Consider the following 16,149-nt stretch of genomic DNA (forward strand, 5'->3'; position numbering starts at 1 on the left):
ATTCACAATATAATTCTACTACTAGTCTACTTTCTGTTCGAAACGAACTATTGATAAGGCCATATGTATATGATGATAAGAATACTTACAGGTATCAAGCCACCATGCATCGCCGACCGGCGCCAAGCCTAGTTGTTGTGGAAACAGGATTAGGAGTTATCACTGCACAACCGCACGTGGCAACAACATGAGCTCAAATGATACAGTGATACATTGGCCGGTGCACTATTCTTTATTGTTTTGCTGCCGAGTGCCGACAACTGCCAACCGCTGGCTTGCCCTTCCATCACACGTCACGTGACCCATTTCGGAGCCGCAACATTTCTAAATCAATATATTTTACCTGACTTCCGAGCTGTGAGATTTCAAACTTGCCTAAAAATGGGAGATCTCGGGCCGCGAAATTTCCGTTAAAAGTAGATGTATTCCACCCCTGCTCTAGCTTTACTCACCATAAATTGCTGGCTCCTGCCTCTCATACTTTTGATGTAACTTCAAAAAAGTTATGTTCTTTGTTACCCCAGCTCTTGGGGTTTCTTTGACCAGGTGGTAAAATCAATTTTTTTTTTGGTAAAATAACTCCAGGTTGTGGTGCTTTGTAGTAGAACTCTTCTAGTTACATATGCAAAAGACAAATTTTAAATAGGAAAGTGTCATAGTTTGCAAATGGGGAGCACTGCCCTCTAATGGGGAAATGTGTCCACCTAATGGCAGCCGTGACGGGTAACATTGATGGGTCTGGAAATTAAGTTAAAATTACCATATATAAGGCTCTGTAGAGTCTGAAACATAAAGAAAAAAAACATTAATTGGTGTATCAAACATAAAATATGGTATATAGGTACCTATGGTAATTTTAACTTAATTTCCAAGCCAGTCAATGTTACCCCATCACAGCTGCCATTAGGTGGTCAAAGTTCCCCCATTGGGAGGCGGCACCCCCCATTTGCAAACTATGACACTTTCCTAAAATTTGTCTTTTGCATATGTAACTAGAAGAGTTCTACTACAATGCATCACTGATGACTTTTTTCATGTGTCCACAGTTGCTGTGGCTGCTGCTTCTACATACCTCCTTTCAGTCATGGAGCTACATGGATGTGTCTCCAGAGCTTCAATAATTACCAAACAAGAAGAAGAAGAAGAAGTCTCAGTCAGTACCTTCACCAGGGCGCATGCTGGAGGCCAGCTTTGCCAAACTACACACTTGGTGTACAAAACTTTAGCGTGACCTCTCTTTTCAGTGGAAGGAAAATGTAATTAACAATGGGAAAGAAACTTCTCAAAGTTAGGTATTTATTAATTCTTAACAGTTAACTGTATTCATGAGAACACAAAAATAATCTTGTGAACAGTGAATTGGCCCAGCTGCTGCCCAGTGGAAGTCCTCAGAAAATTGGGAGCAAGAGCTTCACTTGGTAAGCGCATGCCAGCCAGAGCCAGGTAGCACAGAGAAACTGACGCACTAAGTTCCGTGCCGCCCATCCTGTCAAAATAAATGCCAACTGCTATGAATGAAAAGACACCAACTTACGTAATAGAAAATTGGCGCACAAGGCACGCTGAATATTAGGGTCCAAATGTTTTAAACTGTTTAAATACACGGACCTAGCAAGCAGCTGCTATGCACTAAAAATTGGATAGTCATCTTAAGTGAGAGGCTATAAATAAATATCTAATAAATATATGATCAGTTGGAAGACAGGAGGGTTTTATTATTTGGGTTGAGAGTAGTGAAGGCTGAAGGGGAGATGATTATTCATAATGGAAACCAGCCTGAGCTAAAAGTTGCCACAACACCTTGAGCAGTTCAGCTTTACTAGTGATGGCTGATGCTGACGGGCAACTAACCTGCAGCATCCGGTCCACTCCTCAGCTCTTGCAGAGACCCATGGCCCATCCTCTGTGAGAAGATGGGCTGATGCTGCAGACCTGAGACCTGCAGTCCTCAGGTCATCCCAAGTCCCAACACCTCAAGGCCAACACCTCAAGGCCAACACCTCAGACAAGACATGCCACACTGTCACTGTCCCACACACGCTAGAGGTTTCACTCCATAGTGACAAAGAAGCAGACAAAAAAAATGAAGGTGTGTCATTGTGGACAGTCCTAAAGAATCTGTCTGCTGGGCTGTTTATTAATCTGAGTCCTGACTAGAAGTTTGAGTTTAGCTTCCATTTTGAGATGTGGATTTGAAGATGGCCAAACTGCATCTGACCAAACCTCTTCAGGCCTAACCTACACAAGTTGCAATATTTCTCCATCCTAAACAAACCTGAGTGGACCTAATATAACCTCATTGGTTGCAGAAAGTTAGAAAGGTGGTCCAAGTGTCAAGTGTGCTGGTAGAGAAAGTCATTGGCTGCAAGTGCAAGAAGGTTGTGAGTCAGTATAGCATGAAGAGGTTAGGTTGGACATTGAGTAGGTACAGCTGTATGAGGAATTGCCTGCTTATGAGCAAGCATGCTTAAGGTGAGCGTCTGGCCAAAATTTTATCTTGGCTATTTACAGACGGATCACTTTGAAACTTGGTACACACGTTTAAAACCAAAAAATAGACTGCTTTTATTCATGTAAATTTCTTGGAAAAATTAAAGGGAACGTGAAATTCTTAAAAAACTGCCAAAAAAGGGGGTGCTGTAGGAAACTCCTCTTAGTATTTTCAATCTACAACATCAAGACTTGTATCATTTGATGTGCAATGACTAAGCATCATATCTATTAATTCCTCATAGCTTTTTTGAAATTTGAATTTTTGTGGGTGGGGGAGCATTTTTCAAAAATTTTTTCATTTCCCCCTTTATCAAAATATTTTAAAAACTATAATATATTTATATATATACAATAAAACTAGAAATATTTCAAAACTATATATTCTGACCTATCCAAGGGTTATTATGGGTACCAAAACCATCTTTTTGTTGATTTATGTGTTCACAACAGATTGCAAAAGGGTTAGGGGTGGTGGAGTTCTTTAACATTTAACATAGGGCATAATGCCCAAAAGTGCACTTGGATAGCCAGTCTGAACACGCTCTGCTTAAGTAACCTGGCGGCTGTTGAGTGGGATGGTTCTCGTGCAGTCATTTGCACCATCCTTTACAGAAATTGAGCTACTGTATTGTCTGTTAAATAATAATTAATATTTAATGAATGATAATTAATAATTAATAATTAATAATAATTAAGTAATAATTAATAACTAATAATTAATAATTAATAATAAAATAATAATTAATACTTAATAATTAATAATTAATAATTATGAAGGTTGCATGGGTGAAGGTTGCATCCTTGCAACCTTGTTAATGCCTATTTCAAGGCATGCAAGACTTTGTCACGCTCTACTGAACATTCACATTTATTGTCACTGGAAAACTATCTCCTAGTTTTTAAGCTACAGCAATGAGAGCTGTACCATTCAATTTGCAAATAAAAGATCTAGAGATTAGTTGTAGCTTTTTTCAATTTTGTTATAGTTTTGAAAATATTTTCAAGAAAGGGGAAATCAAGAAACTTTCAAAAATTGTATAAAAAATGCCTCCCTACCCACAAAAATTTGAATTTCAAAAAAAGCTACAACGAATCAATAGATATGGTATTTACACATCAAATGATATGCGTCTTGACTTTCTATGTTGTAGCTTGGAAATTCTAGGAAGAGATAGTTTTCTATGGTACCCCCTTTTTGGCCGTTTTCTAAGAATTTCATGTTTATTTCATTTAAAAAAATTGACATGTATAAAAGCCATCTATTTTTCTGTTTTAAATGTGTACCAAGTTTCAAAGTGATCCATCTGTAGATAACCAAGATAGTTTTTACCCAGATGCTCCCCTTTCACCTATGTTAAAGGGAGCATCTTGGTCCAAAATAAAAAATATAGGCTTCTCTGCTTTTTATGCTCATCTTAAAGCTTACATTCTGCCACGTCTAATGGTACCAAAACCATCTCTGTACATTGATTTATTTGTTCACGGCAGATTGCGAAAGAGTTACCTGCATGAACCCTTTAACAAATACCTGCTTAAGGAAATTCGATTATAGTTTTGATTTTATTTTGCAAGTGCCAGGGGGGGGGGGGTAAAATTGAAAAGTGTAAGAAAATTTTATGGAAAATGCTCCCACACCCACAAAATAGAGAAATCAAAAAAATGCCTGAGCAAATTTGTAGATATGGTCTCAATGTATCAAATGATATGTGTCTAGATTGTGTTGCTTGAAAATTCTAGGAGGAGAAGTTAAGAGTTCTTATGTTTTTCATTTCACATTTCATTTTTTTTAAAAAATTCATATGAACAGAAAAGTTTTAGTATTATGTTTTACATACGTGTATTAAATTTCAAAGTGAACTGTCCGTAAATAAAAAAGTTTTTCCAACCAATACACTCTCCTCTAAGGGAGGGTATACCCTCCAGCAAAACTTCCACATTTACTAATGGATCTTTCTGAAACTTCACACTTATATGTAAAACCAAAATACAAGAACATTTTGTTCATATGATTTTTTTTGGAAAAATTAATAGAAAAGGTGAAAGTCATAGAAAATAGACAAAAAATGGGGTACCGTAGAAACCTATCTCCTCCTAGGGTTTTCAAGCTACATCATTGAGACGCATATCATTTGATGTGTAAAGACCATACCTATCAAGTTATTGAGCCCTTTTTTGATTTTTGCCATAGGTTTTTTACATGAATTTTTCTGTTTTCTTCTAATTTTTTCTCATTTTCTTCAAATTTTCCCCCTCCCCCCATTTTGAATCCCAAATATGCACAAATCTAAAAAAAGGGCTCAATAACTCAATAGGTATGGTCTTTACCAATTGAATGGTATATGTCTGTCTCATTGCTGTAGCTTCAAAACTCTAGGAGATAGGTTTGCCGTGACAATAAGTGTGAATGTTCAGCAGAGCGCGACAAAGTCCCGCGCGCATCGCAATAGGCACTCAATGTAGCAAGTATACGAAACTAAACGTTACTGGAGCTTGAAAAAAGCCATCTATTTTTCTGTTTTAAATGTGTACCAAGTTTCAAAGTGATCCATCTGTAGATAACCAAGATAGTTTTTACCCAGATGCTCCCCTTCCACCTATGTTAAGGGGAGCATCTTGGTCCAAAATAAAAAATATAGGCTTCTCTGCTTTTTATGCTCATCTTGAAGCTTACATTCTGCCATGTCTAATGGTACCAAAACCATCTCTGTACATTGATTTATTTGTTCACGGCAGATCGCAAAAGAGTTACCTGCATGAACCCTTTAACAAATGCCTGCTTAAGGAAATTCGATTATAGTTTTGATTTTATTTTGTAAGTGCCAGGGGGGGGGGTAAAATTGAAAAATGTAAGAAAATTTTATGGAAAATGCTCCCACACCTACAAAATAGAGAAATAAAAAAAAATGCCTGCGCAAATTTGTAGATATGGTCTCAATGCATCAAATGATATGTGTCTAGATTTTGTTGCTTGAAAATTCTAGGAGAAGTTGAGAGTTCTTATGTTTTTCATTTCACATTTCATTTTTTTTTCAAAAATTCATATGAACAGAAAAGTTTTAGTATTATGTTTTACATACGTGTATTAAATTTCAAAGTGAACTGTCCGTAAATAAAAAAGTTTTTTCCTACCAATACACTCACCTCTAAGGGGGGGTATACCCTCCAGCAAAACTTTCACATTTACTAATGGATCTTTCTGAAACTTCACACATATATGTAAAACCAAAATACAAGAACATTTTGTTCATATGATTTTTTTGGAAAAATTAATAGAAAATGTGAAAGTCATAGAAAATAGACAAAAAATGGGGTACTGGAGAAATCTATCTCCTCCTAGGGTTTTCAAGCTACATCATTGAGACGCATGTCATTTGATGCGTAAAGACCATACCTATCAAGTTATTGAGCCCTTTTTTGATTTTTGCCTTAGGTTTTTTACACAAATTTTTCTGTTTTCTTCTAATTTTTTCTCATTTTCTTCAAATTTTCCCCCTCCCCCCATTTTGAATCCCAAATATGCACAAATCTAAAAAAAAAGCTCAATAACTTGATAGGTATGGTCTTTACCAATTGAATGGTATATGTCTGTCTCATTGCTGTAGCTTCAAAACTCTAGGGAGATAGGTTTGCCGTGACAATGAGTGTGAATGTTCAGCAGAGCGCGACAAAGTCCTGCCTGCATCGCAATAGGCACTCAAGGATATGAAACTAAACGTTTCTGGAGCTTGATTCCACTCAAGGATGGTGGGAGCAACTACATGTGCACCTCCTCATACAACGCCAGGTGGGCTACTGAGCTGCACCTCAAACAAAAGACTGTATTTATAGTGCTGGGCAGTGAATTAGCTTCTATCTTATTTGTTAAAGAACTCCCCCCCACCCCCTTTCATGATGTCGTGAACGCATAAATCAACATACAGAGATAAAATGGTACCGTTGGATAGGGCAGAATGTCAGCTTTAAGAGGAGACTAAACGGGTAACTGAAGCGCAACTCAAGTAGACACTATATTTAAAGTGCTCAGCAGCTAATTAACTCCTACCCTATCTAATTTGTTGAAGAACTCCCCCAACTGCCCCCCTTTCATGATCTGTCATGAAAGCATAAATCAACATACAGAGATGGCAATGGTACAGTTGGATAGGGCAGAATGTCAGCTTTAAGATGAGACTAAAAACTGGAAAAGCCAAATCCAAAAATTTTAAGGTATACCCCCCCTTAAATGTTGAAGAGCTCCACCACCTCTGTCTATTGATAGTGCTGTGCACTGTCAATAGACAGCTACCTATCTGTTATGTGACTCTTCAGTGTTTAGAAGATGTGCATTCATGAAGTGTTTTTGTATATTGAAGCCAGTTAAATGGTCAATATTTAGCTCATTACCTTGCTCCATACAAACTTTACAAAGCTAATGAATAGACTTTATCAATAATTATTTACCCAAAAATCCCTAAGTGGTAAACACCACCTTGGCCTGTTGGCCATTATTGAAGGCAATAAGTGCCCTTGTTAGCCATCCATTATGATCCATAAACTGTTATTGTTAGTAGGCTAATTGCAACATAAAAAATAACACTTCAAAAGACAAAAAAGCTGAAAAAATCAAAGAAATTAAAAAAATCATGAAAAAATAAAAAAATCAATGATTTTTGATTTTTTTGATTTAAAAAAAAATAAAAAAAAATCACCAACCCTGGAAGCTGGGCATTGGCTCTAGGGCTTATTTAAGAGTAAAATTTGTGGCCTACGGCTGCAACCCCTCCCCATGCTGCCTCTGGCCACCTGGCTCTTTGTACAACCCCTTCTACCAATTCACAGGGAACACCCAGTTTGTCATTGTAAAAGCAATGGTTGCATACATCAAGAGTACACTGTACAAGATGCCTGACGGCCTGAATAATCTCAGAATCATGTGAATGCATATCAAGACTGCCTTGAAACAAAATACCTCAAGTAAGTAACCAACCCATTGAAGATCATTTGAGAAATCTAGGTACAACAAGTGCCCTGTTTGTTGGCCATTTAAGCAATATCAAAACAGACTACAATACAACCCCTTCCACCATGGGCTATGCATAGATGATCTTCCAGAGCAGGCAGAGCAGAGAGCTCCATGAAACATCAACATAAATAAGGAAGAAGAATGTTATGCTTCTGTTAGAAGCTGCAATGATGATATATGCTTTCTTGCCAGTTCTTGGTATTTAGTGAAGGTGATACAGTAATCAATGTGATTGTGATGGATATGGTAAAAGGATATGCAAACACTGGGAGGGAGTATGGGTGCTGAATCAGTGAATCCTGCCTTTTGTGTTTCTCAATTTACTGCCTTGCCACCTGGACTCTCGTGAAAGTTTTGCTCATGTTAAAAAGAGTGCTTTCCAATATATATCTGCTAACCTGAAGCCTTAAATTCAAGGAAAATCTCATTACATCATAATTTGGTTTTTCTACAGCAATAATGGCATGCTAGATGTTCGCAACATGATTTGCATTTGTGGTGCTGGTGCTCATATTTTGAAACAATAAAAATGGTTTATAGGAATATATGTCAGTTATTCACATTGTTTTCAGTGTTACAATCAAAATTTAAGTTTTTTGTGAATCATATTATAGCTGAAAATGAATGAATTCAGCTCTGATTTTATGAATGTAGCTGGTAGTACAATTGTTTACCAGCAGAGCCGGCTAAAAGAAACTGAAGATGGTACAGCTACTGAGGTACCGTATTCCACCTTATTATATTTTGTCAGTTGTTTGTTATCTGCTTTTAAATATGCATGCCCTATTTTTATAATAAATTATAATTTTAGTAGATCAAAATATACATTTTTCTATTTTAGTAAATGAACAATGCAAAAATTCATTAATATTAAAGCTAAAGCCAGTCTGATTTTTCACTATTAGAAAACATAAAATGATAAAGTCAAACTTTCTAATGAAATATGTTCAGCTCTAAAATAAAATATGTGATTAACTTGGAAATTGAAATTCCATTGCTCAATCATAGAGTTTAATACAAAAAATAGATAAAACATAGAAGTGAAATAATATTTTTTTGCTGTTACAGTATAAAAATTTGAAGTACCATCAATCAGGCCTTATTATCAGGGTTTGTACTGGTCATGGAAAACCTAGAAAGTCATAGAATTTTATTTTTTATTGGATTTAGAAATTTGTAATGAAGCTCCCAACTATCTAGTGATGCCCGCTCCTATTCGTCTTGCGACAGATTTTCAAATTTGTGATGAAGCTCCCAACTATCTAGTGATGCCCGCTCCTATTCGTCTTGCAACAGATTTTCAGGTTATAGAAAGTCATGGAATTTGCAAATAAAAGAAGAAAAAAGGAAGTGTTTTTCTGTGCTGCATGTGTTAAATTGTTTGTGCAGTCTCGTTTCCTGCATTCTCATTGGTTCTCCAATCACACGAGCTCAGTCACCAAGCTCAGTTACATTGGACTTTTTGTCCAATGCAACTTTTTGATCTGCAGTGGCAGCATTCCATCTTCAGCATGCAATCCTACATCACCATGCCTGGAAAGGGAAAATTTCATGACTTGTGGTTAAGGGGAATTTCATGACTTGTGGTTAATTCATAGAAAACGGCTAAAAAGGGGTACTTTAGAAAATCCATCTCCTCCTACAAATATCATCCTACAACATCGAGACATGTATCATTCTATTTGTAAAGACCATATCTGTCGATTCAAACATGGTTTTTTCATTTCCCCCATAGTTTTTTCATTTCCCCCATAGTTTTTTTATGCGCGTTTTTCCCATTTTTCTCATTTCCCCCCCCTCCTTCTCCCCCATGTAAAAAACAAACCAGACAGAAATTAAAAAAAGTGATCAAATCGATGGGTATGGTCTTTGCGAGTCGAATGGTATGTGTCTCATTGCTGTAGCTTGAAAACTGTAGGAGATAGGTTTGCCGTGAGACCAATCGGAGGTTTTCACCACACCCGAAAAACTGCTGGGCGGCACGTAAAATGATGTAAAAGAGTCGTAACGTAGCCAACATACCCAAACTAAGCCTTAAAACTAAGTGAGGAAGGCATAGAGCAAGTGGCTGCACACTTTTCACCTCGCTGTCATGATGGGCACTGAAAGATCTGGCAGTATATCAAGTCATGCCCCGTAATTAATGCCTTAGGAATTTATTAAGGCCGCCCCCCACCGCCCCCCATTCCATGAGGCATGGTGAACGTAAAAATGGAGGTAGAAAGATGATTCTGCAACCAATGGAATTGTCAGAAAGTAAGCTTTAAGATGAGTATGAGCACCGGATAATGCCATGATTGGCCGCTTTACGTCAGATGTTCCTTTTTAGTGTGTCCAGCCTTCTAATTAATCCCATAGGCTTTACTGAAGGGCTCTAAAAACTCCCTCCCTTCGGGGGGCTGTTACGAAATCATTTTTCGACATAGAGGGATGATTCTGGTACCGTTAGATGCATCAAAAAGTAAGCTTCAAGATGAGCACAAAAACCGGAAAACGCCAAAATTGAAAATTTGAGGGTAGCCGGTCCCCTTAAGAATAGAAGCTTATCATGACTAGCTTGCTTGCCATCTGAAGCATGAAGGTATGGCAATATGTACATTGTGCTTAAAAGACTTTGGTGTGTCAAATATGGGGGTAGCAGCTTTGAAGAGCCATGCCACCTTTGAAGAGCCATGATGAGCTATGCATTTACACATTTGCTATTTATCAACTGTAGGAGATGATAGAATATGTATGCACGGTTTGTCTTTCAGTCATGCTAAACCTGTTATATATGAATCTTGGAAAATTATATTGATGGTCATGAAGAGTCATGGAAAAGTCATGGAATTTTTTCTAAATACCAGTACAAACCCTGATCAATGCCTCATAAGTCGCCCACCACTTAGTAGATACGGTACCGCACTTAACTCGCCGCACATTAGTAAAAACTCTATAATACTGGTCAGTACAATTTGTAGGGTTCAATTGCTGCATCATAAGTAAGCAGCTTTTCATGCTAGAAAGTTGTGGCTCAGTTTTGTTAACAAAATTGATTTTGGAAGCCTGGCAGCAAAAGTTTAGTGTAGTGGCATTGATGCTACTCCACATAACCATAACTGTTGTGAAACAATTATGGGAAAATCAGATATTTCAACACTGTTGGTAAGTGGTAACATGATGACTAGATTATTTTATTAAATTTTACAGCAGAAATTGAGAAAATGCCTCAAGAAACGCAGACCAATCTGGAATTTTGAGCAAAATTTTACTGTAAATTGTGGATGAAAACAACTTATTTGTCAGCAATTTTTGAAAAGCATAGGCAAAAATGTGCCACTTTACTTAAGGGGAGTGTCTGGGTCGCAGAAAAACTTTTTCATTTATGGACAGATCACTTTGAAACTTGGAACACATGTGTAAAACAGAAATTTAAGAATTTTTGTTTGTGTAAATTAAAAAAAACATGAAATTCTTAGGAAATGGCCAAAGAGGGGGTATCGTAGAAAATGGTGTCCTCCTATGATTTTCAAGCTACAATATCAAGACGCACATCATTTGAAGCGTAAAGACCATATTTATTGATTGGTTGTTCATTTTTTTCAAAATTATACTTTTTGTGGGTGGGGGGGCATTTTTTGTAATTTTTTTTATTTTCACCCCCCCCTCTCTTTTTTTCTAAATAGAATCCAAACTTATAACAAAATTAAAAAAAAATGAATGATCAATCTCTAGATCTTTTCTTTGCAAATTGAATGATTAATGTCTAAATTCTGTAGCTTCAAAACTGTAGGAGGAGATAGGTTTGCAGTGAGAGGAAGTGCAATGTTCCGGAATGTTCAGGAGAGCCAACAAACGGCTGGCCGGTCGCACTGCACTAAATATAGCCATTTCCCGTAGCTATAATAGCAAAGTTACGTGTTCTTTCACTTAGAAGTGAGTCAGCAATATAGAGAACAACTGCATGAAACCTTCCCACTTGACAGTTTGGGGGTAACTGAGCTCAAGGCTGTCAGACCAGGCTTATATATGCAGGTTCCATTGATATTACTGGTAGGGTTTCGTGAAGGACTCGACAAAAGGTAACTCTTTCGGGATCTGTTGTGAATGTATAAATTGACGTACAGAGATGATTTTGTTACCGTTACATGGGTCAGAATGTCAGCTTTAGATGATAATAAAAACACAAAAAGCCGAGAAAACTGCCGATTTTGGACCCAGACGCTTCCCTTAATTAATATATACTTGAAAAATTTAGGCAAGAGGTAAAAAAATGTTTGAAATTTTCTCTAACCATGTTTTTTTGGCATTAGTCACAAGTGGCCAGGGCCACTAGGCTGAGTGTAGCATTTGTTCCCAAGATCTAGTATTTTGCCCCAAAATTATTGTCAGTATTATTAATCATATGTTGCCAGAATTACTTAAACCTCCAATATCTATTGCCAAAATTACATGTAGAGAGGTTTATAATTGAAGAAAAATTTGTAGTCAAAATCGTTTGATGACCACAGATTTTGATGTGGATGTGTTGTCAAAGATATTCTGATATTTGCTCACTCTTTACCCTGGGGCCAGGGTATAATTCTGGAAGGGTAATATACAAACAGGTACTCATATTTTATTTTGAAATAAATAAAACAACTTTTTCATAACACATTTAGTTTTTTTAACTGAACAAAGTTACCAGGTTGAATTATTCTTGAATTTATGTACCATCATTCCAGCATTCCACCCTGCTGAGTAAGGCAGCTTCTGCTCAATATAGTACCAATTTAGAGCTTGTTCAATTGTACACTATTATGTTAGTTTTGGAATATTTCTAGTGATTCTTCATGATTTTAAATTTTTATGTTGTTATATGAAAGTAAACTACTGATTAGTAAAATAATTTTTACTTTTAATAATCATTTTAAATTTTACTTTTATAATTATGGGCTGACTGAAATTTGTAACAGATTACACATTTTCATAGCTTCATAGCTCAGAAAATGAAATAAAGGGTGGAGAAATGAATTCAGGGCTCATTATTTTACGCTCACAGTTTCATATCAATGGGTTTGGCATCCAAAATGCACCAGATTCAGGAAAGTTGAGTTGGTTTTTTCCTGATGTGGATCATATGAAAATTGTTTTCTATCTTATTTTTAGCTAAATACTGTGGGCTTCTGATTTTACTGAATAGTTCATAGTTACTTTTTTAATGCTAAAATTGGTGTGGTTAGAAGTAAGTAAAAAAATATCAATGTTAAAAAAAGCCAAAATTTTGTTTATGCTTTAAATCATCAAATTTCTATTGATTGTTTCAGATCTCTTTAAGGGCTGCTGAATCAGCACACCTCTTACAATGGTTCCTGGCGACTTTTTTGATGAGCATCTTATTCATTTCACTGCTGCAGCTTCACCAGCGTCTACAACCACCTTTGCTTTTGCTGATCATTGTGCTGCTGCTTTGCCTGCTTATTTACCGTGTTTATAACAGGGTAGTTTCAGGTAAGTTGAGTGATCTTTTTAACACACTTGATTTGCTGCTTGAAATCAACAATTGTTTTATCTCTGCTGGGAGAGTGAAAAATAGTTACTCAAATATGATCTGTTTTAATTTCATAATATGCATTTGATGTTAATATCTTGCTTCATAATATTCTTCTCATGAATAATCTTGATTCTAAAATAAAGTTTTGTTGGCCCATTTTTCATTCATTGTGTATAGTGCTGAATGTTTTGACTGTCTTGTTTCGACGAGTCTTAATTTTTGTGTAGGTAAATTTTGTGCAATGAATTTTTCTGACTATTTTTGTGATGTGCATTTCTTCATTAGTTGGAAAGACCAATTTCAATGTTTTTATATATTTTTCACATATTTATATATTGTATTGCTTTGCATTCCATACTATTATCTGTAATCTATCACAGAGCATCTACTTCTAGTGGCTGGATTGGGGGCTCAAGTCACAACAAAATATCATGGCGGTCACAAGCTTGTTCAGTTTGTGCCGTGGTCAGTTCTTGTTGATGTCATCATTGCTGAGACAATTTCAATGGTGAGCTACATCTTCTTCCTACTGTGTGGTATTTCTTTTACCATGCCGTATTTCTTCTTAATGTGCAGTATTGAGGCAGTATCTTGTGGTCATTGACTAATTTTATATTCTAAGCAAGCCATAACTTGAATTAAATTAAATCCGTAAATAATTCTCATTCCTGCTTGCATGTTCTGCATGTGATAATCCTATTTCACCTAAATTTAAAGCCAAATTTAAGTCAAAATTTAGTCTCCTAATACACTGACATGTACTGATTACAATAATTCTTGTTTGCAGCAGCGGGTTCTGTTTTACATTGCCCTATTAGTGAAGCAGGATCTGCCTCAGTACCACGAGAAGCATAAGATGCTGCCTTTATTTTTGGTGAGTTAAGATTTCTGCTCCAACTCTTACTCATGCTTTCTGTTGCTTCTTGTTTAATTTTAGATTATAATTTCTTATTTTGATGAAGGCAACTACTGTAATCTCTACTTTTTAAGGTTTATTTGTTTCTTGGTTTGTATTTTATTCACCACTGATGATTAAAATTAAGACATAATTCATTACTTTAAAGTTTTTGTAGGTATGTATACTAAATATGGTATTGACAAGTAAACCGAATAATAGTGACAATTTCATCATTGCCACTAATTTTCTCACTTCTTACCTAGTAAATCATGGTTGAAGTTTTGTTATAATAAAAAAAATTTCATTATTTGTTTGAAATTTGATGGATGTAAAGAACATACCTACATTATACCTATACTGTACATGTTAACAAGTCAACTTCAAATGATCAAACTGAGTAATTAGGTGCAAAAGCTCTTATTGATGCTTAATTATGTAGTATATTATTACCAGAGTTCGTGGCCTCGACTGCCATGCCTACAAGTTATATACCAGAGCTGCCAGTCTGTGCTGCTGAGACGCTCATCTTCTGCAATGAAGGACAACATTCGGTCTCCCTCATGTCTCTCAACAAACCACGTGCAAGAGAATAGTCAAGATTCTACCATTGATTCCTTGGGAATTTTGAGCAAATTCTCGAATAAGGAATGGAGATGACAGCGAGAATAAGTTTCATCCAAAACTTGATTCAGTAGTATCTTGTGTACAAATGATTCAGTAGTATCTTAGGTACAAATGATTCACTAGTATCTTAGGTCCAAATGATTCAGTAGTATCTTAGGTACCTACGAATGATTTAGTAGTAGGTATCTTAGGTAGAAGTGATTTAGTAGTATGTTAGGTACAAATGATTCAGTAGTATCTTAGGTAGAAGTGATTCAGTATCTAAGGTACAATTGACCAAATCAAAATTAATGCTCTGACAAGCTTGTTCACATGTTATGGAATAGCTGATTATTTTAATTTATATTTGTTATATTTTATCATGCTTATGAGGTATGTTGTCGCTGGTAAGTCAGTAGACTTGGTCCATGTTGTAGGTAACTTTATCTATAATTATAGTTGTTATCTGTAAACGATGCTCATTGCATATTTGTTCTTATACTGTAAGCTTAGAATGGATTTTAATTAGAGTATTCGTGAGCTGATACTTGTGTTATTGTGAAGATCTCACTTCTATTTTTTGGTGCTCAAAAAACTTGTACTTTATATGCCCTTACTGAGGCTTCAGCTATGGTTTTAGATAAGTGTTTTCAGAGTTCTGGTAAGAATCCATTGTTATGGGTGTTATGGTGCCAAAACTGATCTAAACTTATGTATGTTTAATTGTCACACACGCACAGTTGAATGTAATGATAGAATTATTTTGTTTTTAAAGTATTGTAAAAGTCTTTGAATATGAGGAGTCATTCCTGCAAAGTGCTATGATTAAAAGCTGCATTTTGGCTGCTACTCTTTTTACTTTCACTTCAGCGGTACCGCGGCAGACTTTGATAATGAGAATTTTATCTTTCGGATAATTTTGCTTGAAAAACAATACGTGCTCAGCATTTGTTTTCTTAGTCTCGCCAGGCGGGTGCCAACGTTATAATGCAAAAACTTTAAAAGCCATGCAAATGTGCTCACTTTCACTCAAGGTAGCCAGGAGCTGTTCTGTATTTTCCAAAGAATTAATGCTTTTTAATAATTAAAGAAAGAATCCAATTTTTGATTAAAGCTAAGAATATTTATTTTATGAGAAATGTAGTTGTGATACATGAATGAAATAAGATCCTCTGTTTCCAAACTTTAATTGAAAGGTCCAAGAGAAATAAATTACCGTTTGTATCGATGATACCTTCTATGAAAGACGCGGCAACTACAAAAGTTTGTGTCTATCAAGTCGCTAAATATGTTCAAGATGTTGCCGAATATGTACTCAATAATATTTGTCGTGCTGTTGACACTAACATGCGCATGTGCGGGCAACATCGACGTCAAGGTAGCTCTGAATTAGCCGTCTACATTACAACAAGTTGTGCAGCAGTTTCCGTAGAGTGACAACGTTTTGCCTGGGACGAAGCCAGGGGCTCTCTTGAGTTACGACGAAGTCGAGCGATTGTTGGCTGAAAACTTCAAGAACTTGAAGGAAAGGATCGTGCCTAGCGGTACTTTGGAAAATGGGGACGATGGAGAAATCTTGAATTAGCCGTCTACAGTACAACAAGCTGTGCAGCAGTTTCCGTAGAGTGACAATGTTTTGCC

The 16,149-nt window shown here is 36.2% G+C and overlaps 1 protein-coding gene across 4 annotated transcripts; it reads left to right on the forward strand.

Moving 5' to 3' along the window:
• Positions 1-1,161: 1,161 nt before the first annotated feature.
• On the forward strand, positions 1,162-15,353 carry LOC108673621 (phosphatidylinositol N-acetylglucosaminyltransferase subunit H). Of its 4 annotated transcripts, none has more exons than XM_047881851.1 (5): positions 1,162-1,418; positions 12,781-12,964; positions 13,388-13,515; positions 13,795-13,881; positions 14,359-15,353. In XM_047881851.1, exons 2-5 carry the CDS (start codon positions 12,841-12,843, stop codon positions 14,560-14,562), a joined length of 543 nt encoding a protein of 180 aa, XP_047737807.1. In that variant the 5' UTR covers positions 1,162-1,418; positions 12,781-12,840; the 3' UTR covers positions 14,563-15,353. The 4 variants fall into 4 exon arrangements, with proteins under 4 accessions (XP_047737807.1, XP_018016961.1, XP_047737804.1 ...); XM_018161472.2 differs by lacking the exon at positions 1,162-1,418 and adding an exon at positions 7,203-8,214; XM_047881848.1 differs by lacking the exon at positions 1,162-1,418 and adding an exon at positions 7,203-8,214 and having other exon boundaries at positions 13,403-13,515.
• The last annotated feature ends 796 nt before the right edge of the window (positions 15,354-16,149 follow it).

The sequence above is a fragment of the Hyalella azteca genome, unplaced genomic scaffold (genome assembly GCF_000764305.2).
Source record: "Hyalella azteca isolate HAZT.00-mixed unplaced genomic scaffold, Hazt_2.0.2 contig8990, whole genome shotgun sequence".
In the NCBI taxonomy this organism is placed as follows: Eukaryota; Metazoa; Arthropoda; class Malacostraca; order Amphipoda; family Hyalellidae; genus Hyalella; species Hyalella azteca.

Bases quoted from the DNA above. Each gene is read 5' to 3' on its own strand.
- LOC108673621 (XM_018161472.2), top strand. From the start codon at position 8,116: ATGAATGAATTCAGCTCTGATTTTATGAATGTAGCTGGTAGTACAATT. The intron at 8,215-12,780 runs GTACCGTATTCC...TGATTGTTTCAG, and splicing joins AAGATGGTACAGCTACTGAG to ATCTCTTTAAGGGCTGCTGA. The intron at 13,882-14,358 runs GTGAGTTAAGAT...TATTATTACCAG, and splicing joins AGATGCTGCCTTTATTTTTG to AGTTCGTGGCCTCGACTGCC.